The 27,358-nt window shown below is 40.7% G+C and overlaps 2 protein-coding genes and 1 long non-coding RNA gene across 3 annotated transcripts in view; 1 reads left to right on the top strand and 2 right to left on the bottom strand.

Moving 5' to 3' along the window:
• The window catches only part of CDC73 (cell division cycle 73), a 104,446-nt gene that overhangs the window by 58,566 nt on the left and 18,522 nt on the right, over nucleotides 1-27,358 (top strand). The window lies entirely within an intron of this gene.
• On the bottom strand, nucleotides 5,913-12,975 carry B3GALT2 (beta-1,3-galactosyltransferase 2). The gene is made up of 2 exons (XM_081194483.1): nucleotides 12,230-12,975; nucleotides 5,913-7,655 (listed from the first exon to the last, which is right to left on the bottom strand). The coding sequence occupies exon 2, from the start codon at nucleotides 7,532-7,534 to the stop codon at nucleotides 6,266-6,268; it is 1,269 nt and encodes a 422-aa protein (XP_081050609.1). The 5' UTR covers nucleotides 7,535-7,655; nucleotides 12,230-12,975; the 3' UTR covers nucleotides 5,913-6,265.
• Nucleotides 18,538-20,124, bottom strand: LOC308587187. Its single transcript, XR_014008278.1, has 2 exons — nucleotides 18,930-20,124; nucleotides 18,538-18,793 (listed from the first exon to the last, which is right to left on the bottom strand). It is a non-coding gene; the product is annotated as an uncharacterized lncRNA (long non-coding RNA).

Raw genomic sequence — 27,358 nt, 5'->3', positions numbered from 1 at the left:
TTTTGTGTGGGCAGCAAAATTCAAGAATAATAAATAATAAGAACAAGAATAATTAATAAATTGAAGCTAGCTTGCTATTTGAACTTGGTGCTATGTAGAGGATATCCTTAGCTGACTTACAGTAAGGCACACATTGATATTAGATACTCCTCTATAATGGGCATCCCAGAATACCCATCCCAGAGTCACATGGCCTGCTGTTCTTTGTTACTTCTGTTTTCTATGGATTCAGTTTCAGTGAGCTCACCCACCTCTAGATAGCTATCATGTCCTCTAAATTGGTAATGGCTTGGATGAAAAAGACAAGAACAACTATGCCATTGGCATTCTGGTAGCCCAATCCCATAAATTTGTGTAATGTCTCTTAGCCTAAAACATCTTGCCTCCATGTAGAGAGTAAGTGTTGGGGTGCCCAGATTGGAATAATAATTCATTAATTACAGTATATGTATTTGGGTTTTTTAATGAGTTGCAGTAAACCAGACTGGGTTGATTTGAACATTAGCACCTCTTATGGCCAATCATATATAATAGGTTATGTTAAAATAACATGTTGTAACTGCACATTCCAATTAATTTGAGAATATTAACTTTGTTTTTGTCTTCGCTTTCTCCTGAGAGCATAATGCTCTAATGAAATGAAGAATAGTGAGAGGTAATCAGAAGTGGCTGAAAATAGAAAAACTATGATCTAGTACATAGAAAAGTCTTGTACATTTTTTGTAGCAAGTGTGAATCATATGCCATATTTTTCCGTCTATAAGACGCCCCCATGTATAAGACGCCCCCTATTTGGGGGGACTCAGATTTAAGAAAATGGGAGGAGATGTATCCGTGTATAAGATGCCCCCTAATTTTTGGTATTATTTTTTAGGGAAGAAACCTAGTCTTATACACGGAAAAATATGGTACTTAAGTATGGCCGTTACTCTTAAGGTTACTGTTGTTGCACATCATAGTCAGTTGTTCGTTGCAATACATAACTCACAAAACAATCTGTAGAAAGTTTAAAACCAGTATTAAAATTGGGAAATTTAAGGTTTATAATGCAAGCCTTTTTGTTGAAAGGAGAAGAACTTTGTAGATGCTGAAATAATAAACTTTAATGTAAAACATTGTGGAAAACTTCAAAAATGTACTTTTATTATTTCAAATGGCATATAGCATATACTAACCCAGTTTTTTATATTAAAAAAACCAGGCCTCCTCAAACATAGTCATGAGTGAACATGCCAGATGGGATTGTGTAACCTCTTGAAGGGTTCCAGATTCTGGTTGACTGTAAGCATGTTCCAAACAAACGCCAAGTTCATTTCTCATAGATAGAATAGCCAGTTGTCATATGTCATGGATTGCTGTGCCTAATAAGGGCAACTGAATTATCTTGAAATGGTGTCCAGCAGCAAGGCAGAATAGAAGTTCAGATCGTTTGGCTTAGTGTATAGACATTGTAAATAAAATACAGCCTGAATAGAGTGCATTGGAAGAATCCATGCTTAAAATGGTGACATGAATGAGTGAAAAGTCCATTCACTGAACTGATTCACATAACAATGTGTTCTTTTATTGTTTTTTTAAAAGAGGTTTCCCCCTCCAGTTTACAAACAAGTTGAAAATACAACAGTGGGTGTCTTTAAAAGGGGGTTATACAAATTCATGGAGGGTAAGGCTATTCAGTGGCTATTAACCATGATTGTTGTGTACTGCCCTCCAGTATCGGCCGTCCTATGCCTCTGAATACCAGTTACAGCACAAGTGAGTAGAGTGCTCCTCTCCTGCTTTTAAGCTTCCCTAGACATCTGATTGGCCACTGTGAGAACAGGATGCTAGACTAGATGAGCCTTTGGCCTGATCCAGCGTATCTCTTGCTTTTTGGACCTCAAAATCTGGAGAACAAAGGAAGGTGGAAGAAAAGGCAAAGAAGTAGAAACTGTGTGTTTGTGAGCGCGTGCGTAGAAAGAGAACTGAAGTTTGATGCCGCACCCAAAAATACAGGAATGGCATACCAGTTTCTTTGGGGTGGGAAGAAAAGTTGACCAGATGACCTCATACTTGCCTATGTGCTGCTTTTTCCACTAGGCCTGCTGTTCATAAAAGAGATAAAGAATAGTATCTGTTCAATCCATTGATGTATTGTCAGGGATGCACAGGTTTCGTTAATTTTGAAACTGCAATTGCACCGCAAATTTAAGTTCATGTTTTAAAGAACATGCTCCTAGCTGTTAAAAATATGGCATGTGACGGCAACATCTGTGTAAAGGCATTGGCTTGGATTCAGATTAAGTTAATGGAGTCTAGTTCCTGATGAAATTAAGATGGAAATTCAGTGGGACCTAAATGCAACTTAGACTGAGTCTAACCCATTGAAAACAGAAGAGGAAATTTCCAGTAACTGAGAAGAATGATTTTATACTTTTTCTTTATGTTTGTAAATATCCCAAAGAACTTAGCCCTTCTCCATTTCCTCTTAAATTTTCCCATTGCATCGTTTCACAATATTGCAACTTAGTTGTGAGTTAGTCGTGATTGTTTTGTTGAAAGAACTCTCTTGGGTTTAATCAGCTTTGATTGTTGCAACAAGTATATTCATTTGGTTTTTCACTATGTTTTATTAAGTACACTATTTTCATTTTGTACAATTAGTTTTGCTTTCAGAAAATAGTAAAATGTAGCTTTGCTCACTGCGGAAATTGGTTTGTCGCAATTTGATCGCAGTGGCCGACAGATGTAGGCTACCGTTTTAAACAAAAACTGTCCACATGCTGCTTTTCCCCTTCTGTCTTTTAGCACATAGGTTCTCTTGTCTGAGAAACTTAAGCCGCATCACACTTGTACACATTAAAAAATACCTTAAATTATTCCAGCCTATAGGATCTACTTTAGGTTTTAACTAGAACGCTGAGTTTCAACAACTGAAGCCAAGGTGTAGGCAGACATAGAATTGTAGAGTTGGAAGGGACCACGAGAATTATCTAGTCCAACCTCTGCTAAGAATTAAGGACCAGAACACCTTTGAGCACATGCCCAGCCCAAACCTAAATGATCTGTTCCAGAATTGAGCTCTCCAGTTCCTTCCACCCACTCCTGGTTTCTCTTTCCACCACAACCACCACCTCACCAGTGTTCTTTTTAAAGCTGTTTAGGAGGAGAGGGAAGCTTTTAAATCCTTACTATTGTCAGGCAGTTGAAACTTGGAAACCCTTGCTGATCTCCTGCAGATCACCTAGAAATCTGCCTTCTGCTCACCTTCCGTGGATTGTGAAGAAGGTGAATTTGGACTGGGTGTTGTTGTGGAGGAAAGGAGTGTCAGTGAAGAAATCAGTTGTAGTACCAAACTTTGCTCCCCTCAAAATCTGGATCTACATTGGTATAGTGACTATCAATGCCTCCATTTTCAGATTTTGTTTTCAAAATCTCTGCAGCTCATTTTTCTTATAGCGAGCTCATCATTCAGCCGTCACAAGTGTTCAGTAAGAACCAATGAAGCAATTTTCTCTCAGGCTGGGCACAGAATCGTGATTTTTAATTTGTATGTGCCAGGTAATAAGAATTATACAGCCATATGTAGCTAGATTGATTGTGGGCAGAGAGACACTATTGAACCATATGAGAGCCCCCTGAGAAAAGCAATGGGCATATTTTAATTAATCAGAAGAGCTATGATACAATAAGTGCAACTTTTCCCATCCTTTCTGCCCTCTTTTGTCCTGTTGTGACAGCAGTCTTCTAGGAGGGTTGCATCCAGACTTCCTCTGAGTGGAGTTTCAGACCTCAGACACCTCCACTGGATTTTCCCTTCCTTTGGGAATCCCCTGTACTGCCTCAAAATCTCCAGAAAGTTAGGAAACACTTCGGAACACTGTTTGAGATGACATGAGGCTATAGAGAATAAATGAAAATCACTTCCTGTTCCTCCAGCAGAAGTCTCCACTTCATTGGAGCCCCTTCTGTGACTGGAAGGAACACCTGGTTTCTGTGGGCAGAACCATAAAGGTACCCCTGCCCGTACGGGCCAGTCGTGTCCGACTCTAGGGTTGTGCGCTCATCTCGCTTAAGAGGCTGGGAGCCAGCTCTGTCCAAAGACACTTCCGGGTCACGTGGCCAGCGTGACGAAGCTGCTCTGGTGAGCCAGCACCAGCGCAGCACACGGAAACGCCGTTTACCTTCCCGCTATAAAGCGGTACCTATTTATCTACTTGAACTTAGGGGTGCTTTCGAACTGCTAGGTGGGCAGGAGCTGGGACCGAAAGATGGGAGCTCACCCCGCCGCGGGGATTCGAACCGCCGACCATATGATCGGCAAGTCCTAGGCGCTGAGGTTTTACCCACAGCGCCACCTGCGTCCCTGGGCAGAACCGTATTTAGAGCCTATTTTATAGTGAAGAAGAGGAAGATCTAGAAAACTGTAAATGCATGTACAGTGTAGTCCAATCCTAACATTCTACAAACTAGCTGAGCCTTTCTACCTACAGTCTAGCAAGGACACATAACTCAGATTGGATAATAACACAATATGCAGTTTGTGTACACACTACCATTTTATGTACGTACATTCGTGGGTCAGAACTAAGACTTAGAATTATATATAAGGCTAGGTAACAGCTTGTATTCAAGCCTTATCCTAGACTGAAAGTTTATGGCTTTTATCTTAACTCCCACAATGAACATTTTTGTGCCTTTGAGAGTTGTTCATATTAACCTAGGATTGTGGTAGATGATGTTGATTTTATTTTAAAATGGCTTGTATTTTGTCCTCATTCTGTAGCATGTGTAATTAATTACAGCGCAGTGTAAAGAATTTGGGGGATATTTGCAATGAGTCTGGGGGATGACAGCCAAATATGGCACCAAATACCATATTTGTAGAATTCATTGGAATGTCAAAGTTGGCTTGGGAATGGTAGTTTTTTTAAAAAATACGAATACTTGGTTAATCATGAAGTCTGTAAAAATCATAGTGTCTTCAAATGTAGCTGAGGCATTGAGTGTTGACTTCAGGCAAGCCTCAGGGTAATACTGTCGTGCTCAGAAGTCTCCCTGCCCTCCAGATACTGTGTAAGGGGTCATGTTGGATATCCCCCGAATTCATGTCTTGGACACGTGTTTCTCATGTCTGGAAACAGAAGCACAGTAGTAGGAACACTAATGGCTGTTTCCATGCTATAGGTTCCAGTTGGATCATCAGCATAGACCCTTTTGGCTGATACTAACAATATGAGTTTACATAACGGAGTCTCCTACACAATTTTAACTAGCAGGGCTAATCACTGGCGAGTGAGCCTTGTTTTCACTGAAAATGGCATAGAAGAATGGCATCATACAAGAGACATGTCAGGCCCCAACATTTTTAACCTTATGCCAATAGTTGTGTATTTTGCATATTAAATCTGTATATATAGTCCTTAAGCTCAAGACATTTTCCTCTTGTTGTCTGTACAAATTGGCCATCCTTGTTTTGTCAGTTCGTTAAAACATTAGACAAAAATTAGGTATGAAGTGCCAAGATGACACAAGATGTTGCCACATGACAAAGTACCAGTGTTTTCTTAGTAGTGACAGGTTTTGTCTCAAATGTAATTCTGTCCTAAAATATTTGAGCCAGGTTTTGACCAAGTTATGAAATTTTGCATCCCACTTTGCCAGCTTTCTTATAGCAAGACTATTAATTTATATGAAACACAGAGACTCTTTAAAACTGGTGTTAGCATTACTCCCAGAAAATTACACATGAAAAATCTGTGTACTCTGTTAAATGACTCTTATGCTAGTGGAAGGAATTTCATTTCATTGATACATGATTTCTTCAAATTGCCATGTATGTTTTTCATTACAATTCTGAATACCAAAATGAGAAGTCATTAACGGCAAAAATTGGGAGTAAATCCCTCTTAAAAAAGAAAAATAGTGTGTAATATTTGCGCAGTTAATTTTATTGGCACATAAAATAGCAATTGTACCACCAAACTGTGCATGCTTATTATTGCACATTAACACAAATATCTTGAGACCATCTTTCTCTAATCTCCCAGATTTTGAAAACTTCTTGATTAATACTTCCATCATAATATTATTTCCAAGAGTTAGATTTTTTTTCCTTTTAAATTAAAAAAATAATTTTCAAACATCATTAAGTGCTTGGTGTTAAATATTGTCCTTCTCAAGCACATTTTTTTTCACTATACATGCTTTCAGCCTTTTCCCTTTTCTCTCTTTTTTATTTTTTTTACAAATTGCACATGGAATATTTTTAGGAGGAGGGTGCCTTCTAATGAAGTTTACGATGCCGATACTTGCCCGCTTTTTCTTTTGCTGAGTTGGCACAGGCATTGTGCTTATTCTGTTGTAAATGATTCCAGTATTTGATCAGTTCACTAGGCTGGAACTGATGGGAGGTAATTAGGTGACTGTATTTACAGCTGGAATAAGAAACCCGCCAGTGATTGAAGACAAACTCGTTGGGTGGGGGCATGGGGTCAATTCGCAGCTTGGCAAGGCAGATGCCCACATATACATCCTCTAAGTGCAAACGTCTGATACTCAGTGAGACCTTAAATATTTTTTCTGCTAAATCTCCAGAAAACACATAGCCAGTCCCAGAGCAGAATACAGGGTACCGTTCACTCGGATATAAATCAGGCGGCATATACCACTTGCTATCCTTGTTCCGATTGGGCGCATACCCCCTCATTAGATAGCCCGTAAAGTATTTGTGCCGGAGAGGAAATTCTGGCTTCAGAAGCTTATGTATTAAATACTCTGTATTGACAAACATGTCACTGTCCGTTTTCATAACGTAGGGGACATTGGGGCAGTAGGTTGCCACCCAGTTCATCCCCATCAGTGTTTTGATGGTTAAGTTGTAGTAAGTATCTAAGTATTCTTGTTGGATAATATCGTGGTATTGCCTGCTTTCCTCCAGGATGGCTCTCTGAAGGTATCCATTCAGCTTAACGCTTAAACCCAGCAAAAAAATCCGAACAATTTGGATCCCAGGCGCCAAGCTCTCATTTCCCCAGGTTTGTCTTATAGCTTGTCGAGCTTCCACCTGCCCTGGTTCTGCAGCTATGAGCAATATTAGAAAGGGGCTTTTCTCCTGGCATTTCCCAGGCTCATTGATAATATACTTAAAGTGATATGACGTTGGATGTCCAGTGCCTCGCACGTTGTAAATGCTCCCATTGGCACTCAGTGTGTTCTCTAAACCAGTAACTCCTTGAGGCGACAGCTCTGTATTGTTGGAATTAGCCATCGGCTGCGGCCTGAGGGTCTGAGGAACTGCATCCTTCCAAATGGTCCTCAAAGAGCTGTGGTTTGTTTCGCCTCTCATCGATCTAAATCCCCTTGTAGTGTAAGCCACAGGGTTTTCTTTGAATCCACCTCGGCCAGGCAGCCAGTCATGGTGATTAAAAAACAGGAAAATAGCAAAAAGGAACACGAGGGAGAGTAAGCCAATGAAATGGGTGCGAAACAGAGACCGCTTGGTATTCCAGGTCATCTTGGCAAAGCAGCAATGCCTCCTTCTCCACTGAAGCATGTTGTAAGTATCCAGAAATGGGATGTGAGAATGATGGAAGGAAATGCTTTGTTTTCGGATCCACTGCTATTTTTTGGTGTTCATCTTCCGTTGTGGAAAGCTTGTTAGCGAATCACCAGCTCTGCAAAAGTGAAAGAAGGTTAGCAGACAAGCTTTCAAAGTTTGCCCTTCCCATTGTCAGAAAAACTGCTAAACAAGAGGCAAATCTGAATATTCATAATCACCATAAGACTTTTAATGTTCTTGGGGCATCACAAGTCATAGCATCCAAGTTGTCTTGATTACTTACTCCCCTTTAATAGGAGGGCAAGTTTTAGGAAGAGACTTGCCCCAAATCACATGATTGCACCTTCGAATCCATATCCCAACACCTCTTACCCAGTTTGCCATTCTGATGCTTGTCTACATATGAAAAAAAAGTGTTGCAAGGGTAAGGAGCAAGCCCTCAGTGTGAAGTGATTTTCTATTCCTCTGGTTTCCAAACTTTATTTCTTTGTGAAATCACTCCAATGAATTCTGTTAAACACATGTGTGTATGTGCTATTGTTTATGTATATATAAAGTACTTAAAAGAATCGGGGGGTGTCCTATTGTTAAAAAATCAAGTTCTTTTGCTCGGCATTTTTTATTTTAAAATCAAGCCCTGAGTTGGTCAGGAAGATGAGCGACTCAGATTGGGCCAGCGTACATCAAACGCAAAACCACTGTGAGATTCCAAGGGAAGGGTCAAGTGTAAAGGTCTCGATACCAGATGGAAGGTTTATTGCTAGCAATTAAAACTGATTTGGTATGCGGTTGGTAGTATGGCTCGCAGTTGGAGGTCCTTTATACAAAATGATTGTGGACTGGTCGTGGGACAGACAGTGCAAGGTTGATTGTAGCAGCGTTCCGTTAGTTACAGAACATTACTTGGCTTGTTTCCATTGGTCCCTGCTGTGTTCAGAAAGTCAGTGTGCCAATGCACCTGACAAAATTAATTTTCAGGGTCCAGTTACCTCACTGCTGCATCCTTCAGCATCAAACAACACCAAACACTCTGATTCACCTTTACTCCTCTTTTAGCCTTTCCCTCTAGCCTTTCCCATTTTCTTTACCTGATTGGTTGTGGTCAAGAAGTTGTGTTCTTAAAGGGACCATTTAGTTACTTATAGCTGTTCCAGTTCATTTAAGATATTGGGTATGTGTGTGCATATAAAACCAACTAACCTCTCTCTAACCCCACTGAAAGAAAGAAAAAGAATAGAATAGAATAGTTACTTAGTATGAAATCAATAAACTCTGTTAAGATAATATCTCCCCCCCCCCAAGATCCTTTCATTCATGAGCCCAAAACTGTGAAGTCATGTTAGTTTAGAAGATGGTTGGCAGACTTTTTGCATGCTGCAAATTATAACCCCAACTTTATAATACATTTCACCCTGATATTCCCTATTGATATTCAAGAGCAGATTCAACATGGCAGTTTCATGATACTGCATATTAAAACCTGATCACACTATCCTACAAATGAGCCTCTCATTTCATGGTATGAATTAATTTGTGGGTTTTTTCCCAATTAGTTCTAATTTGTTTCAAAATCTTAGGGTTTTGAACAGTGATAGAAGTCTCATATGAAAAGAACATTTTTATGTAAATATGTAATTTATTTAATTTCTTTGCTATCTCTCAGCCAGTTTTTGGATTAATTTATTTTCAAAATTTAGTGATGTGATGCATGTGTAAATACATCTTTAGGGTAAATCTTTCAATTTGAAAAAAATGACATTGAAATAGATAATGACATTAAATTATAAAGGAGGGTGACTGGCACAAGTGTGTATTTAAATGTACAATTACATAAAAGTAAAACAGATATAGCATAATTTTAAATAAAAGAGGGAATTAGTGCCTCTAATTTCCAGTCAGCCAAATTAAGAAGCTCTCAGTACAGCATGGAATGCATTGCAAATATTTGAATGTCTTGATGGATGTACTAGTTGTCTTTCTGAACAAAACTCATCATATTAGCCACCACTAGGAGGAGCAATTGGGGGGTTTAGCCTTGAATTGTAGCAGTGCATCAGTCTAAAACTTGCATAGTTTCTGAGCTGCATGTTAAGGTCCTCCAAGCCATTTTCCTTGGAGCAAAAACTATGTTATGAATGACTATTAAAAAGGATTCTCTGGGCATATAAAGGACAAAATGTAGCTTTAAAACTGAGGCTCTGGGTAAGACTGGATAAAATACATTTGTAACAATGCAGTTATAATTATGAATAGCAGATCTCAGTACAACCATGCAAATACTACATTTTGATAGATTTTAAACAAATTGAATGAATCGCCGTATGTGAATCCTTGCTGGATCAAAAAATGGATTAACCACTTCAGCCACAATTGTTGACTGGTTCAGTTTTACTGAGCAATAGGGAAATGGAAATAAGAAGTGTGTTGGACACATGAGAGAGCTGTCCTTAGCAATTCTTAATAGAGCATATTGTGTCCTTAAGGATTCTGTTTGGTGAAGCTTTTCTATATTTAGGATGTGTTTCACTGCTTGAACAGCCACAGCTTTTATTAGGAATGCACTTTAAAAAAGAGAGTTAATATTCTGTTGTTGGCAGTCACCATTTTTCTAAGCATGTCAGCCTGTTATAGTCTGATGACTTTATTAAATGTTTAAATAATTCTGGTAGTGTAATTCTAAGTCAAATTACATAAAGCATTTAGAATTATCCAAGCAGAACTTTATTTCTGTTAGTAAAAAGGAATGTTCTAATATAATTTAGTTATTTTAACTTGATTATGCTATGCTATTATTTAATAACTTGCAGTGGTGCACAGTCTCCCATAATACGTTATACTTTCATCAGGATGTTGGAATGTTACACTAAATCATATAGGTCATATATACGTATAGATTAAAATTTTGGGTTCTTAGCAAAACACAAAATGTCCATGGCTGGGGACCAAAGGACTGTGTGTACCATATCACGCAGTCACTGTTTTCAGAGCCCCTGGTGTCCCCTAATATCTACTTCTGAGGGTCAGGAGAAATGAGGTGGGGGATGAAAGCTGTGGAAGTGTAGTGTAAGCTCCCCCCTCATGCACACGTGCACAAATGCACACACATGCACACGCCTTCCACTCACAAATGGGCCTCTTGGGATTCTAGCCTATATTTAGAAGAGTAAAACTTGTATATTGGATTCCTCATTGAGTTTCAGTTCCTCATGCTCACAGTGAATTGCTAACATATTGGCTTGTATGTTCTAGATGGTCATATATTCTTTAGTTTTGGGGAGTCTACTCTTAGTTGGAAGGAACAAATAAGAAGGGGAGCTTTAGATCTGGTGGGCTGTGCAGAGCAAGTGAGTATAACTGTATTATCCAGGGCCTGATAACAGTCTTGACATAACTGCATTAATACTTTTACAGAATGGGGGGGGGGGGGGAGAGAGAGAGAGAGAATGGTCAGTAGTAATTTTAAAATCCTAACCAGCTCTAGTGAAAACCCATGGCATGCACACTCCTAAGTTTTTGAGTGAGCTTTGTTTAGAATTGTATGATTGTTGTATAATTATATTTTCTATAATGTTTCAACAAAGCTATCAGCATTCTGTTTTTCATATTGCTATAAAATTCACATCTGATTGTGTCACATTTTCTCTTCAAAGCAGTCTTTTAAAATCAGGCTTTCTCCATACTTGTGCCAGCTTTATTGCATGTTAGTTTTGCCTGGGGTAAAGAAAGAACCATTATGTTTAACACTTAAAATATTTAGTATTGTTTGTTGGGTAGATTTTGGAAAGGAAGCACTCAGGCACTAAAGGACCATTAGGCAGTTGTAGATGCAGGTCTTAATTTTTTACTGCAGATAAGTAACTTGAGATTCCTGTCAGTCCTTTCTCAGTAAGCATTCCAAACAAAACTACCAATCTTGGAAATGATGGGATTTTGGTTGTGCTTGCTGCTTTGTAACTGTTAAACAACACAAATGTCACATGCTGCAAAGAACTTGGGCATATACCCCATTTTGAAGGAAACAGGCTACTATATTGTGGTTTCCTTGTGAGATTCTGTTGGATGTCTGCATTACTTATGGCATCCAAATGATTGTGATGCTTTTGCCAGAAGCTCAAATCACTGCCTTTCTTTTGGGGGGGGTGACTGATAATATTAATCAAATAGCACTCTTCTTGCATGTTAGGGGCTGAGGGAGTAGGTAGTATTGAGCTGGTAGTTGGACTGCCTCGTCTGTTTTGATGGTTCTCAGTGTATGTCACATCATAGCTATTTCACTGGTGATCTTAGATTACAGTAGGTAAGGATTAAATCTGACCTATTTTGATTATCTGATCATTTTGTAAAACCAGGGGATGTAAAGTAAAATTTCTCAAACCTAGACAATCGCTACAGAGAACTACATTATCCCTCTTAATCCCTCTCCTTCTCCCCCTCCTTTCCCAACCCTCCCCAGCCTTCACATTTGAGTATAAGTGACAGATTTATTAACAGATAAGTGTAAAGACAATGACACCCTTCTAAGCTGAATGCAAGAATAGCTCTCCCTAGATTTTTTTGATTTTTTTCAAAACCCAACATCCATGGAAGCATCAGCCTCGGCTTCTGTAAATTTGGGGCGGTGGGAGTCGGCACTTGGTATGCCACTAACAGCACATGCATTTGAATGAAATATACAATGATCTGACATACCTTCCTTTGTCAAGCCATTTGTGGTGAGAGGATTATGCCCACTGCAAGTAGTTTTGGCACGCCATCCCTTCAGCCAAAAAGATGCTATCGGCCATGCGCACATCTCTCCTCCAGCAGCCTGCTGCCTGCGACTGCTTTTCACAGTATCCAGTGTGTCCATCTGTATGCTTCCTGCTCCGCTACCTTCCCTGCTCACCAGCGTGTTCGCCTTGATTTTTCTCCGGTCATCTTTCAAGAGACAGAAGCAGCATTTCTTGCCTCCATTCCGACTGGTATTGTCTGCTTCTGACAATGGAAGCATTGACGCTTTTACAGTTGGTGTTTCCCTTGCTGGACAATGCAGTGCTCTGTTTTCTCTTCAGTATCCATATTTCTAGTGGCGATGCCAGGCAGAACAGCATGAGCTAGAAGCTGGAACTGTTGGCTTGCATTTGATAACGGGATTTACCCCTCTTCCTTCATTGTTGCTAGGCAGTAACCGAAAGGGATGACTTGAAGCGAGGGGTGGGGGGAAAGCTTTTAGCTTAAGGTTTTGTTCAGCAAAATCCAATCCATAGTTCTTCAGCTGCTGCACAGGCAAGCAGCAGTTTAAATGTGGGCTTTGACAGATGCTGTCTTCTGACAGAGCAGAATTTCACGTCATTGCTTGGCTGGGTCCCACGTGATGGTTTGCATTCATTTGGACTAAATCCGAAGGCAGGCAGAGAGCTTAGTGCTTTTGCTTCTGTTCGATAAAGGATACACATCTAGTGCCAGTGCAGCACTGGATGAATAAAATGAAAGAAGGTGGTCATGGTGGTGATGCACATTCATTGATGTGTGTATTCGCCCCCCCCCCCAATTACCCTCCTTTATCTTTTGTACTATATCTTAGCACTCTCTAAATGTTTCTTAATGTTGGGTGTTAGCTTATCTTAATTCAAGCACATCGCTGCATTGCCTAAGAACTACAAGCTGTTTAATATAGTGTAGCATTCCTCAGCTGCTGTTGTTTTTTAGTGAATAGTATTCCACAACTTAAAATAGTAATAAAAGCCTCTACTTTCTCTGACCCCTTCAGGGGAACTTTGTGATGATGGGTTAGTTAGCAGCCTTTTTAATCTATTTGTTACTCCATCACATTGTAATTTTATCAGGCATAGAATCATTGATTCAGCACTGCAGAATCAGGGAAGGAGAACCATCAGATTTTCCATTCTTGTCTCTCCTAATACACACCACTCTACTTGGGTGCTCTTTGTGCAAGCTGCCTTGTCCAGATCTCTGTTCAGCAACCTCTTTTCTTTTATGCCAAAGCTTGTAAATTCCATATCAAAACGTATGTACAGTGCATTATATATGGGGTTAAGAAGCTGAAGACAGAATATGTAGTTGCTAGAGAACTGTATGCCTCAGATGTGCTTCAGGCTTTGCTTAAATTGCTTTGCAAAATTGGTTTACCTAAGAAATAGTAGCAAAACTTGGAATTTTTTGTTAGCTGGCTTTTACTTTTTAAAAAGAAGTTACTTGTTGCGAAGGACCACTAAAATGGGAAAGTACTATAGGAGTAAAATATATCTGTAAAAGCTGATTCCCCAAGATCAAAGAAAGTTGACAAGAAGCTATGAAAGTCATCTCTGGGGAATGAATTCTAATCATCTGGTATTGACGAAGAAACTTTAGGAGCATATTCTCTCTCTCTCTCTCTCTCTCTCTCTCTCTCTCACACACACACACACACACACACACACACACACACACACACTAAAGGAAGTCTTTCTCTTGGATGGATGGATGGATGGATGGATGGATTTATATCTATTTATTTATTTATTGAATTTCTATACAGCCCTTCATCTGAGGATCATAAGGGGGGTTCACAATATAAAAACTCCAAAAAATGCACAACATATTAGCAACCAAAAACACCCCCCCCCCATTTAAAAGGCCATAGATGGTTTAATTACCCAAAGACCAGGCTTGGAAACCATGCCTTGTGAGGAACTGTTGAAGGAGCTGGGTATGTTTAACCTGGAAAAGAGGAGACTGAGAGGAGATTTGATAGCCATCTTCAAATATCTCAAGGGCTGTCGCAAAGAGGGAAAAATCTTGTTTTCTCCTGCCCTGGAGGGTAGGACTTAAACCAATGGCTTCAAGTTAAAAGAAAGGAGATTCTGACTAAACATCAGGAAAAGCGTTCTGACAGTAAGAGCTGTTCAACAGTGGAATGGTCTCCCTCGGGATGTTGTTAAATCTCCTTCCTTGGAAGTTTTTAAGCAGAGGTTGGATGGCTGTCTGTCATGGATGCTTTAGTTGAGATTCCTGCAATACAGGAGGTTGGGCTATATGATCCTTGGGGTCCCTTCCAATTCTACAATTCTGAGATTTCTGTCTATAGTGTATTATCTTCAAACCCACCCACCCCCCATGAACCACAGGGGCCAGATATCTGTGGCTGCTGTTTCCTTTTTGTTTTTATAATGAAAGCTTTCTGAATTCCCATCTAGCTCATCACAGATGTAGAGATAGCCCATGGTTAATTGGAACTAGAAGTGACGATGTGAATTCCTGAATATAGGAATTGGGGGTCTGCTGCCCACCCCTTTCCTGTGTTATAGGTGGGACAGGTGCCGTGAATGAATATAAATGAAGATGCTTACTTTGCCACTGCCTTTCCACTTCTCTTTGTAAAACTGGCATTCATGTAGCTTTTCTTCAACAGAAAACCTCCTTGATGTTTTTATAAATAAATAAAAAGGGGGAAATTAACTCCGCCTTTATCTTTCCAGTCAACCCAAGGAAGCTATTGTCTTGTTCATTAAAGTTTTCATTGTGTTGGGGTCATTGAGACTCTAATGCTTTAGATGTACAGTGTTTCATTTTCCCTTCATTCAATGTACTTGGGCTCTGATTGACCCCAATAAACTTTAAATGTAGAAGAATACTGACTGAAGTAACAGAGTTGAAGCGGACAGTTTTTCATGGTTTCCATACCCTTTGGTTTCAGTTGTGACCCCAATGTATGAGAGGGTTTAATTTGCAATAAATCTGTTCCTTTGAAGGGAGCTGCTTTTTTAAAGAATGGTTTTGTTATCCAACACAATATGTATGTGCATGTTTCAGGAATAGAATATTCTTTTGCCTCAAATAATTGAGCTCACTAAGGTGACTGTTGGTAGCAGAACAGTGATATAACCTTCAGGCAATACCTAAATAAGAATCAATGTTTAACAAAGCTGTGTATTTTGATTATAATCTGCTGGTACGCTTTTTGTTAATACTGAGAAATGCACAGCTCTCTCAAGCACACCAGCAGATTATCTGAAAAGCGAGAGAAAGAGAGAGAGAGAGAATAGTTTGCTTTCCTATTTTAAAAAGAAAATGGGCTGTTAGTATTGTTTTCTTTAGCTTACATGAATTTAGACAGTCCACTGAAAATGTAACGTTGTCCTAAATTTTCAGGAATGACATTTGTAATGCTTATTTTTACTAAATGGACCATTTGCAGTTGAGCTGTTCCTAGAGATTATATCCTGGGGATAGTTTAGGGCATGGTCAGATGATCGCTTGTTGTTAATAACTATTGCGGAGTGCAACTGTTCTATTTTAGGAATATTCAAATGCCCTTAAGTGATAGTCAAAGTATACACTGCCTCAAATCCCACAGTAGTTCTGGGGCTTCTTGAAGTCATAACTTGTGTGAAAGTGACCACAGTCTACTTTCGTATATAGCATTTTTATTGCGAGTTGCAGCTGTGTGTTAGAAATTATTGGTGGTATCAAATTTTGCACAAGTGGAAGGCAAGCTTACAAAGAGGGTCTTTTCCTTTCCTTCATCCCCCTTGCAACCCTGCGTACCGTCCAAAAAAAGCCTCTGCATAGTGTGTGTCCTACTAAACATTGTGGGTTGTATAGTGTGGTGCTGCAATGGCAGAAGAAACCAGACAGAAGACACTTGTGCTCTGCTGGCATAAGATTCCCTTCCAATCAAGCCATGTATAAATGTTATGATATAATTTAATATATTTTTTCCCACAAATTGCATCCTAATTATATTTGAACCAAACTAATCACAAAACAGTAAGCCAAATTTTTGCTTCTCAGCAAGCAGGGCCGGCCCTATGTTAGGCAGAGTGTAGTACTTCCTAAGGGATGATAATAAATTCGAGACCTATTGCTACAAAGTTGCGAGAAGCATATTCTGAAATATTCACCCTTATTATTTTATGCACACTACTGTGAATATTCTATCTATTTTCAATATTTTTAAGTTCCCCATGACATCCAAACCAGGAAACTGTGGCTTATTTAAACTGGTTAGTGATGGTAGATCAGAATCTGAAACCTGAAAATGTGGTTTGTTCTAACAGCCTATTGAGTTTGCATGTCATGGGGAACTGTGGTTGGTTTAAAATTGAAGCTGGAGCATCTTATCTCCTCTTCGTTAAGTGTAGAACAGGAGGGGGAGCATGTCTGAACAGAGTCTCTGTTTCTGCTATTCATAGAATGATAAAATCTGATTCCTACTTTCTCAATAAGCAAAGTGATAGTATCTTGGCCACACAGGCATTTCAAAACTGATTCTTGTATTTTAACATTGCCCTTGGTTACTCTGTAACCAAGTCAAAGAATCATTTTCCAAGGCAGAATAGATTTGTATTTTTAAAATTCTGGTCCAGTACCTGTGTTTAAATAGCAAAGTACATGCCCGACACTGTTGAGTGCAAATGGCATGTGTACAAAGTTAAGTTGCCAGGTTTGTCCACAGAAAACATGAAACAAGCAGTTGAGAAAGGATTGAAATTTTGCCTCTGTATTTATTGCATTGAAGCCCAGTCATATAAAAGCATGCAAACCATTCACAAGCACTGGTGACCTCTGTCTTTTACAGGCTGTTGTTTTTTGTACAAGTTTTAAAACTCTTTTAACGGTAGTCAGCCTTTACTACTGTTTACTTCTCTCTTTTTTAGTTCTATTGCGGTGCCAATTTGTCTGAGCTGTAGGTGTGCCATGTGTACATGGTAGTTAATGACTGCAAGTGAGTGGCATTTGCTTTCTTATCGTAAGGTTTGCCTGAACTGAATGTAAAAACAAATTACCCCTATCCACAATGACAATCTAGGGATGGCCACAAGTGTCACTGTTGCCTTCCTTATTTTCCTTCCCAGCAAGTTGTATCACTTAAACGTATTGTTCACTTTCTCATTTGTTGATAAACAGTAAACAAAGGCACAGTGGTATTTACTATGAGGATTCACGCTGTGGCGTTGAGCAATAATGGATGAAAGATCAACTGAGCAGTTTGCTTTGAGATTGTCAAGTTTTGTTTTTTTTTATTATTCTTAGCTGAGCATTTTCTCCTGTTATCAGTATAGTAAATAATTTTCTTGTCTATTATCAGTATTGTAAATAAATAAACCAAGTTTCTGTAAATGGGAGGTCAAAGTGAAGAATGCATCAAATAGTTATATTTCATGATGTTTTTAAGAGTTACTCCATGTAGGTTTGGTTTTTGTGCTGTTATATTATCCTAGCACTGAGCAACTGAGACAGTTCAGCATCAGTAAGTAATGCCTGTCCAACCCTTCTAGAGAAAGCGAAGTATCCTATTGGTTTAGGTAGGGGTCAGCAACCTTTTTCAGCTGGGAGCCGGTCCACCGTCCCTCAGACCATGTGGGGGGCCGGACTGTATTTTGAAAAAAAAAAAAATGAACGAATTCCTATGCCCCACAAATGACCCAGAGATGCATTTTAAATAAAAGGACACATTATACTCATGTAAAAACACCAGGCAGGCCCCACAAATAACCCACAGATACATTTTAAATAAAAGGACACATTCTACTCATGTAAAAACATGCTGATTCCCACACTGTCCGTGGGCCAGATTGAGAAGGCGATTGGGCCGCATCCGACCCCGGGCCTTAGGTTGCCCACCCCTGGTTTAGGTTCTCTCCACAACAGTTCTCTTTTAGGCCATTGAGTGCTAATTTACATATATGTAGGCTAGTTCCCTTTATGGACTTACTTCAAGGTTCAGCATTACTTGCAAAGCTATTCTGGCTACCTTTTTTTTTGCCTTGCACCACCAAAATGTGGTGATGATGATTAAACCTTCACTTTCGGGGCACCCCAGAGAGTTTTTGAAACGGTGTAACTCCTCACCCAACACACGACACTTCATGCATCATGTACTTTTTTCTACAATAAAAGGCACAAATGTTCGGGGGTGGATCGTACCTCCACCCACCCCAGACACCTCCAGATTTTGGTGGCATTATCCTCTCCTTGTGGCAGGTTCCTCCTGAGTCATCAGATGATTTCATGAATTTTGAAATCTAGTCCCATATTTTTATTCTTGTGAAGGTCAAGAAATTGCCCCACGGGTGTATGGAAGGGGCGCTTCCCCTCACACAGCGCAACCTTGTGATTTGTACAATCCTTCCCCACCAAACTAACTCCAGCAGTCCTTGGTGGTGCTTCATGCTTGTCACAAATACTTCTCTCACATTCTGTAAGGAACTGTGACTTTTATGAAGCTTTCATTCAGCACAGCAGGAGAAAGGAGGCTAACCTGCAGCAGCACTGAACATTTCAAAGAGAGAGAAAATTAAACTCTTATTCAGCAGTGTAGTGGTTTCTATGCCACACTTGCATGCATTGCTTAATAATATAAGAGGATAGAAAAAAATGTTTTTAAAGGGGAGAAAAAAGCACTGACCAGAAACATCAAAGTGGGCTTTGATCTGTGGAGATATTAATTATAGTGACAGCATCATGTATGTGCCAAACTGCATAAAAACCTATAAAGGCAGGATAGTGGTTTCCTTGTATATATTTACACTGGGGGTTTTTACTGGTCATTATGGTTCCTTTTGCTATTGTTCTTCTCTCTATTGTCTAATATTCTCTCTAGATGATTAATACTTAAATCTCCTCAGACCGATTTCTACCTTCCTTTGATCCTGACTGGTTGCTTTTTCCTGCTACTTCTAATATTTGCATTGGGTTTGTTTAAAATGTACTTGAATGTCATTCAAATGGCAGTTTTCTGTGTGCCCATTATAAAACTAGAAAGTGCCAATGACTGAATAAACTTTTGGTCTTCCCTTTGAGTCTTCTGTATTTGCAGCCAGTGAATGAATCGATCCTTTGTTTCTCTCTGGGTGCCATTAGCCCCAGTTATATTATTTCAACAGTGGTGTGAGGGTTGCATTATTTTGCGCTTCCAAATTGGTGTGCATCCCTGTTGCATGATCAACTGTAAAACAACAACAGTAACAAAACAAAAAAATGCAACATCACAGAAGAGCAACCAGAGCCTAGGTCCGAAATGAAATTCCTCATATGTCCAATTCAGATTAAGCATTTTTTTTTATCTTTAAAAACCATTAGTAGGAGAACAGGAATTCTCTCTAAGCTTGATTACTCCCTTTCTAACCTCCTTAACATGCACTGATAAAATGGTGTGATAGTGTGTGGGGAGATAGTGATTGAGGGCTGGTTAATATGGCAGTTTTAGTACTCTGGTGATGGACAGGAAGAAAAGAGAAGGAATTGGAGAGGGGCAGGTGGAACTGGCTGGAAGTAAATGGTTTTAAGATATTTTCTTTTAAAGTTATGCCCAAATGAGCCAAGACAGTCATTACACAAGGCCACCTAAGAGTACTCTTCCCTGAGCACATATTGCTGACAGGATGTGCAAAACAGAATGGACAAGGCCAGCTAAAGAGAAGAATTCCTTCTGGTGATGAACAAGCTTTATTCTCTGCCAGAAGAGGTCACAAAAAATCTTACGTTGCTGTGGGTGGGGCCTCCCATGGCGCCATTGACATCCACTGTAGCTTTCCTGTGACAAGAGTAGAGGTTTTGAAGCCTCTGCTACAATCTGTGGTGTCTCAGTCACAAGTCTGGTATGTCAGCCCTAATTTATCCTTTGATGTGGTTCACCTGGAGTCACTGGTTATGGCTGGCAACATGGTGGCATGAATAAATTTGTGGGTGAAAATCTAGGATGTTGACTCCCAGATGACAAACTAGCTACCTCTGCCTAATCAGACAGTGCTGTTTAGTGCATCCCTTGAGCGAGTTCTCATCAAATAACAGGAGGGAGGAGAAATGTAAATCCCAGCAGCCAGTTCAGATTTTTGCACCTACAGCCAGGGACTGGAGGAGTCGGGTGCAAGTGGAACCATTCCAGAGGATCCATATGAAGCCCCCACTCTGCATTGTTCAGTGCATCTCCCTCCTCCATCTTCTCCAATGGTGTGAAGCATTTCTCTTCTTTGTGCAAATTGGCACCAGACCATGTTCAATGTTTGGATTCAAGTGATGGTGCCCCATGGACTGGGGTTTGTCAGCTCATTTCATTGCCTCACCAAAACTAAAGAAGCCTGTGAAGCATCAGGCAGTTTTAGGAGTCCTTCAACATATATGAAGATCCAAGAGAGAACCTGTCCCACAGAGGTACTGAGAGGTGCATTGCATTATTTTCTGAGTGCCCCACAGTAATGGGAGCATGAAGGCCATTCTAGCTTTGAAATGGCTCAACACATTCCTTCTTGAGCAGCACTTCAAAATGGAGACTCTCATATTCATTGTAGGAGCAATATCAGACCAGGACTTCTTGGATCCTAATGGATCTGTCGAAAGCTTCCTTTCACATTCCCATCAGGTCCAGCTTGCTTACCACACACTCCTGCTTCCAGTATAAAGTCATCCTGTTTAGGTTGACTTCAGAGTCTCCATAGAGGTCAACCTAGCAGTCCCAGTCACAGCAACATTTGTTGGGAAGGGCTGGCCACCTGTCTGTTATGGGAGCCTCGGTGCATACCTTTGCTGAACATTATCTTACTATATAATAGAAGCACCATCACACTTTTCATTGGCTGTTTTCCAAGGTTCTAAAGGCATAAATGGGCTTGGGCTGTTGTGATAGAACAGTGTGATTGGGCATGATTTCTTTTATATATATATATAAGATATTTATTGAAGTTTTACAAATTATATCAAACAAAACAATACACAAACACAAACAAAAAAGAACAAGTATAATTTCAAAACCTTATTTTCTTAAAGCTTACTTCACCGACTTCCTCATACCTCCCCTTTCTGCATTCCCATTTTAAATATTTAGTTCAGCAAATCCTCACCCTTAATTTTATCTAATTGTCAAACCTTTCTTTTCTTTTAACTTAATCTTTACAGCTGTACTTCATTTGGATTGGGCATGATTTCTTTCACATGTTCTTACATATTTGTATTCTTCCAGATAGAGGCAGTCAATAATATTCAAAGCAGGTAGTTGAAAGGACTAAATGATTTTAACCTAAACATAAGTTCCCACTCTTAAAAATCCAGTCTCCCATTTTCCCACTTCCCATCTAGCAACTCTTCACAATTAAGGGCTGCAGTCCTAATTTAATTTTCTCAGGAGTAAGCTCCATTGAACCCCATAGAAAGTTACTTCTGAGTGCCCATGTTTAGGATTGCACTTTAAAATGCCACATGAGAGGTGGCCCACCTGCCACCCTCCCCATGTATGTATGTATGTATGTATGTAAATAATATAAGCTCAGCAGGGGTTCAGGGCAGGCAGCAACCATAAAGAGAGGACCTAGGATGTGCAGTCATATTTTTCCTGCCTTCTCCACAGGGTTGGGGGGTAGTGTACTGGGGATGGGAGAGCCCAGTCAAAGTGTGAGTATTTTGACCACCACTGAGGTCACCATTCTCCCCACCCCCTCTGTCCAAACCAATGATTTTTGTTTTAAAGCATGAAAATACTTACCCTGTCAGCTGTGGTTCAGACTACATACCACATTCTCCAATTATATATCTCTCTCTCTCTCTTTCTCAGATGGTGATAGTTCTCAAAATAAAGTAATATCCAAAAACACTGCAGATAGCTCGGACTGCAACCAGTTGGATGCCTGTCTTGTTCTGGGACCTTTCGCCCCGGGGAAAAAAACCCCACTGCTCATGCTCACAGCCTTGTGTGTTATGATTGGCCACAAATCATCCATACCCTCCTCCTCTATAAACATTTTACGGTCTTGGCGAGGCAAAACGGCTAGTTCTGAGAAGCAAGACACCCTAGTAAACATGTGCTGATATATCACATGTTGTGCTTACCTGTTTGCTTTTATTCCCTGAGATCAGAGGATACAACCTTGACCCTTGTACTAATTTGCTATTGGATATGTATTTAAAAGAGTGGATTGACTGATTTGAGAAGACTGATAGAAACTAGTTGGAGAGCAATGCTTCTGTGTACCTGAAATTAGAAGCATGGAAACAATGTGAAAGACAGAGGGGGCACAGAATTCTTTGAGGGCCCCAAGTGAGATATCTCCACTGCAGGGACCTAAAAGTGTCCTACACTGAGTGAGATTTAAATAATAATAATAATAATAATAATAATAATAATAATAATAATAATAATAATATAATTTATTTTTTGTACCCCACCCATCTGGCTGGGTTTCCCCAGCCACTCTGGGCGGCTTCCATAGAAACAAAAAAAAACCCACTAAAATATCATACATTAAAAACTTCCCTTCCTTTAAATCTCTCTCAGACATTTACTACAGACGCACACTGAACATCCCTCCCATTCATATCTTTCCTTTCTTTCTTTCTTTACCTCCTCTGCACCTCTGCAAATACCCCAGCCACTTACATGCCCTTTAACCCCATAAACGTCCACCTCAGCCTCCTCCAACTCCCTGTCCTCTCTATAGCTTTCTCCTCCCGCCATCACTGGAGGCTGAATACTCTCTCATGCACACCTCCCTTCCTCTTATTCCTCCAAATATCTCATTCTCTCCCAGCCTGTTCTACTTGCCCCTCCCCAATCCCTTTGCTTTCTCTCTGGCCTATTATCAGAGAACTAAAACTGTCGTATTAACCTGTCCTTCTGTGCTTTCCTCCCTATCTGTCCCCCAGTCACACTGTTTTCGCAGAGCAATCTCACCTGCCTTTAGAACCTTGGGGAAAACAGCCAAGGAAAACAGAGTGATGGCACTCCTCTGGCAAGCTCCAAAATCAGAAATCCCTACATGCCTTTACTGCTTTGTCCCACAAGTCTTTGAACGAAACAAAAACAAAAAATCATGCTCTTGTAGGATGTTTACTGCCCTTCTGGGATTTGAATCTTGTCTGGCTTTTCAAAGCCCACAAGCCTCTCCTTGCACATGCATTCAAACAAGAAATAAACAGACCCTTAGGCAAAGTAATAAGTATTGCATGAAACACTACCGTCCTTATCAGCATGCACAAAGAATAAAGGTTCCGTTCTGTCTAAAACCTTAGCAGCAGAGACTGGGAGGGTTGACAAAGACACAGACCTGTCCAGTTTTTACCTCAGAAGAATGCTAATGCAATTTCTTAATGTCCATCATGCTTTGTCATGGTGTTGTTATCTATCGAGTTTATTTATTTGATAAAATTTGTGTGCCTCTTGATTGGAAAAGAAAGAGAAAACGGCTGAATCGGCCAAACCGTTGCTGCTCAGCTAGGTACCCATCATCAGCATCTTACATAGTGAGCTCTGTTGCCATGGAGACAAATGGTGGGACCTTTTCGTACCCCTGCTTGGTTAGATGCCACATCATCCTCGGATGGAGAGCAATAGGCCAAGGGTGTGTGTGTGTGTGTGTGTGTGTGTGTGAGAGAGAGAGAGAGAGAGAGAGAGATGGTACTGGAAACTAGACTCAGAAGCTAAAGTCATGGTTTGGGGATCTTGGAAACTTAATGGGGAGACAAGATCTGTTGGAGTGTTAACACTGTGAACCCTTCCATCAGACTGTTTATATGTATAAATAAAACTGAATCCTAAAGACAGCATGGTCTCCATTGACCTACATTCCCAGGAAACGGAACCCTGGGGTAAGCACTGGAACGCCTGGGGTTTCTTGTCGCTTGGGTGCGCGCAACAAAGGACAGAAGTAATTCTCCTCTCCTTGCCTTGAAGTTCTGCATTTAATCCCCATCCCTCTGCCTTCATGACAGTGGCTCTCTTCCTTGCTGCTGGCATAAGCTTCTGTCTAGCTTAGAAGCGCTCAGTTGTCACCTCATTCAGCTCATGTGGTCCTGGCCGAGAGAACAGCCTCAGGCTCCGTTCTCTCTGTCCTTCCTTTCACCCTCCATTCCCATAGCTCTGCTGGTGCCCGGAAAGGACGAGGAAGATCGAGCTAGACTGCTGTGAGCATTGCCAAGAACTGACACTGAATGTCTAATGGCAGCAGGAAACGGTGTGGATGCAGTTTTTGTGGCTTGTTCTGCATCTGAACCTGTACACACAAAATGAGACAGTGTTGTCCAAATGCCTTTATTGGTGTAGGCTTTGAATGTAGGCTTTAAAAACAAAACACTTCCACTAAGTTGAGTTGATTGCATGCATCTAAGACAAGGAAAAGGGAGGGTTCTAATGTATTTGTCCATCCAAGACCTAAATATGCAAAGGATCTGGGAACAGCTTAGCGATATCTGTGACTGTACTGGGTGATCAGTCATGGGCTTTAGAAACCTTCTTGGCTGCATCTGCTTGATGGCATGTGGAATAATGCACTTGGCAAACCAAGCAGAATCTTAATCTGTTTCCTTCATCATTTGATTTAAAGCAAATTGCTAGTCTTTGTGGCTGCAGAGAAAACCCTGGAAGTTTGTGATCACACAGAAGACGGTAAAAGTCTGAGTGGGGATCCTAGTGGCTAGCACACGGTGACAATTTAGAGGCCTTTTCCAAAGATCCCAGTCAATATTTTCCTCTCCATGTTCTGTTCTCCTACACCTTGTAATTCAGGGCCGATGAACATCAATGAGGGCTGTGGCTGCATCAATTTGTTTCTGCCAGTCACACGCAGCTGTTCCCATGTGCAGGCCAGCATGACATCTGAGTTGGTAGCAGCACATTGTCATCATTCCTGTGTGTAGCTGCAGCTGCAGGGAGGTTTAAAGTTGGAAAATGCAATGGAAAACAAGCAAGGGGTATGCAACTGATGGTTGATCACTGGAAATATGGAAAGTTGTTTGAGTAGAAAAATGAATGTAGTACTACAGGCTAGTTAGAGGAGTAATTATGCAGGACATTCCTTGTCTTAAGTGTGGGGTTTTCTGAACAGCATTGTCAAAGTACTCACTCATATTTTCGGAAGGGCAGTTGTGTGTGGCAATTGTAATTATTGGCTATGACCTCATTTGCATGCACACCTTTCCTATGGTGTAATCATGTCATATCCCTCCCCTCTCAACTCCAAAGTGAAGGCTGCGGTCCTACTTGGATTTAACCTTGAAGCAAGCCTTCCTCCCCCACACCCCAACATAGTAGCACTTTTTTTTTTTTAAGCAAACTTGAATGCTGTGTAGAGGGAGAAAGCCAAGTGAAATGAAAGGAGAAGGAAGTTGTGTTGTTCTTTTGTATTTCACTGCTTAGCTCTCCAGAAAAGCAGGCAAGCTGCTATTCAGAGCAATTGGTGGAAGGGGGGCAGTAAATTTGGGAAAGGCGGGGGACCCTTGGGGAATGTTCTCTTACTTGTTTCTTTATATTGGAAAAATGCCAAGACAGCAGCTAGGATGTGGAGCGTTGTTGGAGAGATGGAATTAGAAAGTGCAACTTGAAGGGACTCCGTAAAGCGGAATGAGAAGGGAAACCCAGAATCCTGAACCTGCTCCTCATCAAGAGGGGGAAAGAAGTAAAGCAAACTGAGTGACAACAGTGAGCAATTAAACTGCAACCCGGCAGGAATACTGGTGCCTTGTGCATTAGCTTTCTTGAATGGGAAAGAGCATGCGCGCGCACACCTCATTCAGTCTGCAAGGCTGGCTCTGCTGGGGGCAGGCAGATGACATGCCGCTACTACACAACCCAAAACATGCAGATTCTTCTAGCAGCAACAGGCAAACCATTTCTGTTGCAGCTGCCACGTCTAGGCATCTGACTGTGCAAGGTGGTAAGTAGCACCGTGTCCCCACCACTGCCACAGCCACAGTGAAACAGTCTCCTTGCTGGCTTTGCCACGATCATGATGCTCTGTCCTCTCCCTTTCTCCTTCCAGCCAATTGGAAGAATGGAGACGGAGAGGCAGTACAAGGAAAGCAAATAGCTCAAGGAACTCAAAAAGCAGCTTGGCGCTCTTTCACCCTCCGTTCTTTTTTTATAGAGTGGCAGCTTACTCCACCCAGGAATCGAGAGAGCTGTTTCATCCAAGTGCCCAAAAGCCAGCTCAAAGAAACAATAGCCAGCGGCCAGCAGCAGCTGTAGTCATGGTTGTGTGTGGAAGCAGGGGGGAGAAAGGTGTGCCCTTCATTTGCTACCTAAAGCAATTTGCTTGCTTTCTTTTCCCTCTTGATGAGGAGCAATGCTCAGTTTGCCTCATTATAGATTCCGCTCTCTTGAGAAGTAATAAAACAATCTAAACCTGCAAACAGAAAGTGTTTGCTTAAAGGCAAGGAGCTCTTTAAAAACCTCGGCAGTGGTTTGCTTGTGTACACTAAGCAAGCTAGTGCTGCTGTTGTGTGTTACAGAAATATTGCCACACATCTAGTGGGGAAATAACCAAGGTGAAAACAAACAGACTGGAATACAAGCAGCTTGGTGAGGACAAAGTCTGGACACGCCATGACTTGTTAGCTGCCTTGAGTTCCTCTGAAAGTAGGCGAGATACACGTCTTTAAAAAATAAAGCCAATGAACATTTCATTTCCTCCTCCTATTGCAGTCCCCTGTAACCCCGCTGCCACCACCCAGAAAATCTAAGATTTCAATCCCCAGCATCTCCAGGTAGAGCTGGGCGAGACCACTGTCTGAAACGCTGGACAGCTGTTGCCAGTCACTGTAGACAAAGTTTGACTTTGTATATGACGGCTTCCTTTCTGGGCAGTATGAGTGTAGCTCTCCCAGATGATTTGATTTCATATAAATTATAACTGCAATATATAGCTGGTAGCAGTTTTGCACCTTGAGTACACTTCAGGCACCACATTGTCCAAGAACAGTAGAATTGTCTTTCTTTTCCTCTCCTCTTCTATTCTTGATGGTTTGGTGGTTTGTGGTGTATATGTCAGACCAGCTATAAGGACAGTACAATGTTCAGGTTGCATCCAGCTAAGTTATGCTGAGATTATAGCAACTAGAACTATGTTAGTCATG

The sequence above is a fragment of the Podarcis bocagei genome (genome assembly GCF_964188305.1).
Source record: "Podarcis bocagei genome assembly, chromosome: 5".
Lineage (NCBI taxonomy): Eukaryota > Metazoa > Chordata > Lepidosauria > Squamata > Lacertidae > Podarcis > Podarcis bocagei.
This window is presented reverse-complemented; position numbering and strand designations above follow the sequence as displayed.

Bases quoted from the DNA above. Each gene is read 5' to 3' on its own strand.
- B3GALT2 (XM_081194483.1), bottom strand. From the start codon at position 7,534: ATGCTTCAGTGGAGAAGGAGGCATTGCTGCTTTGCCAAGATGACCTGG.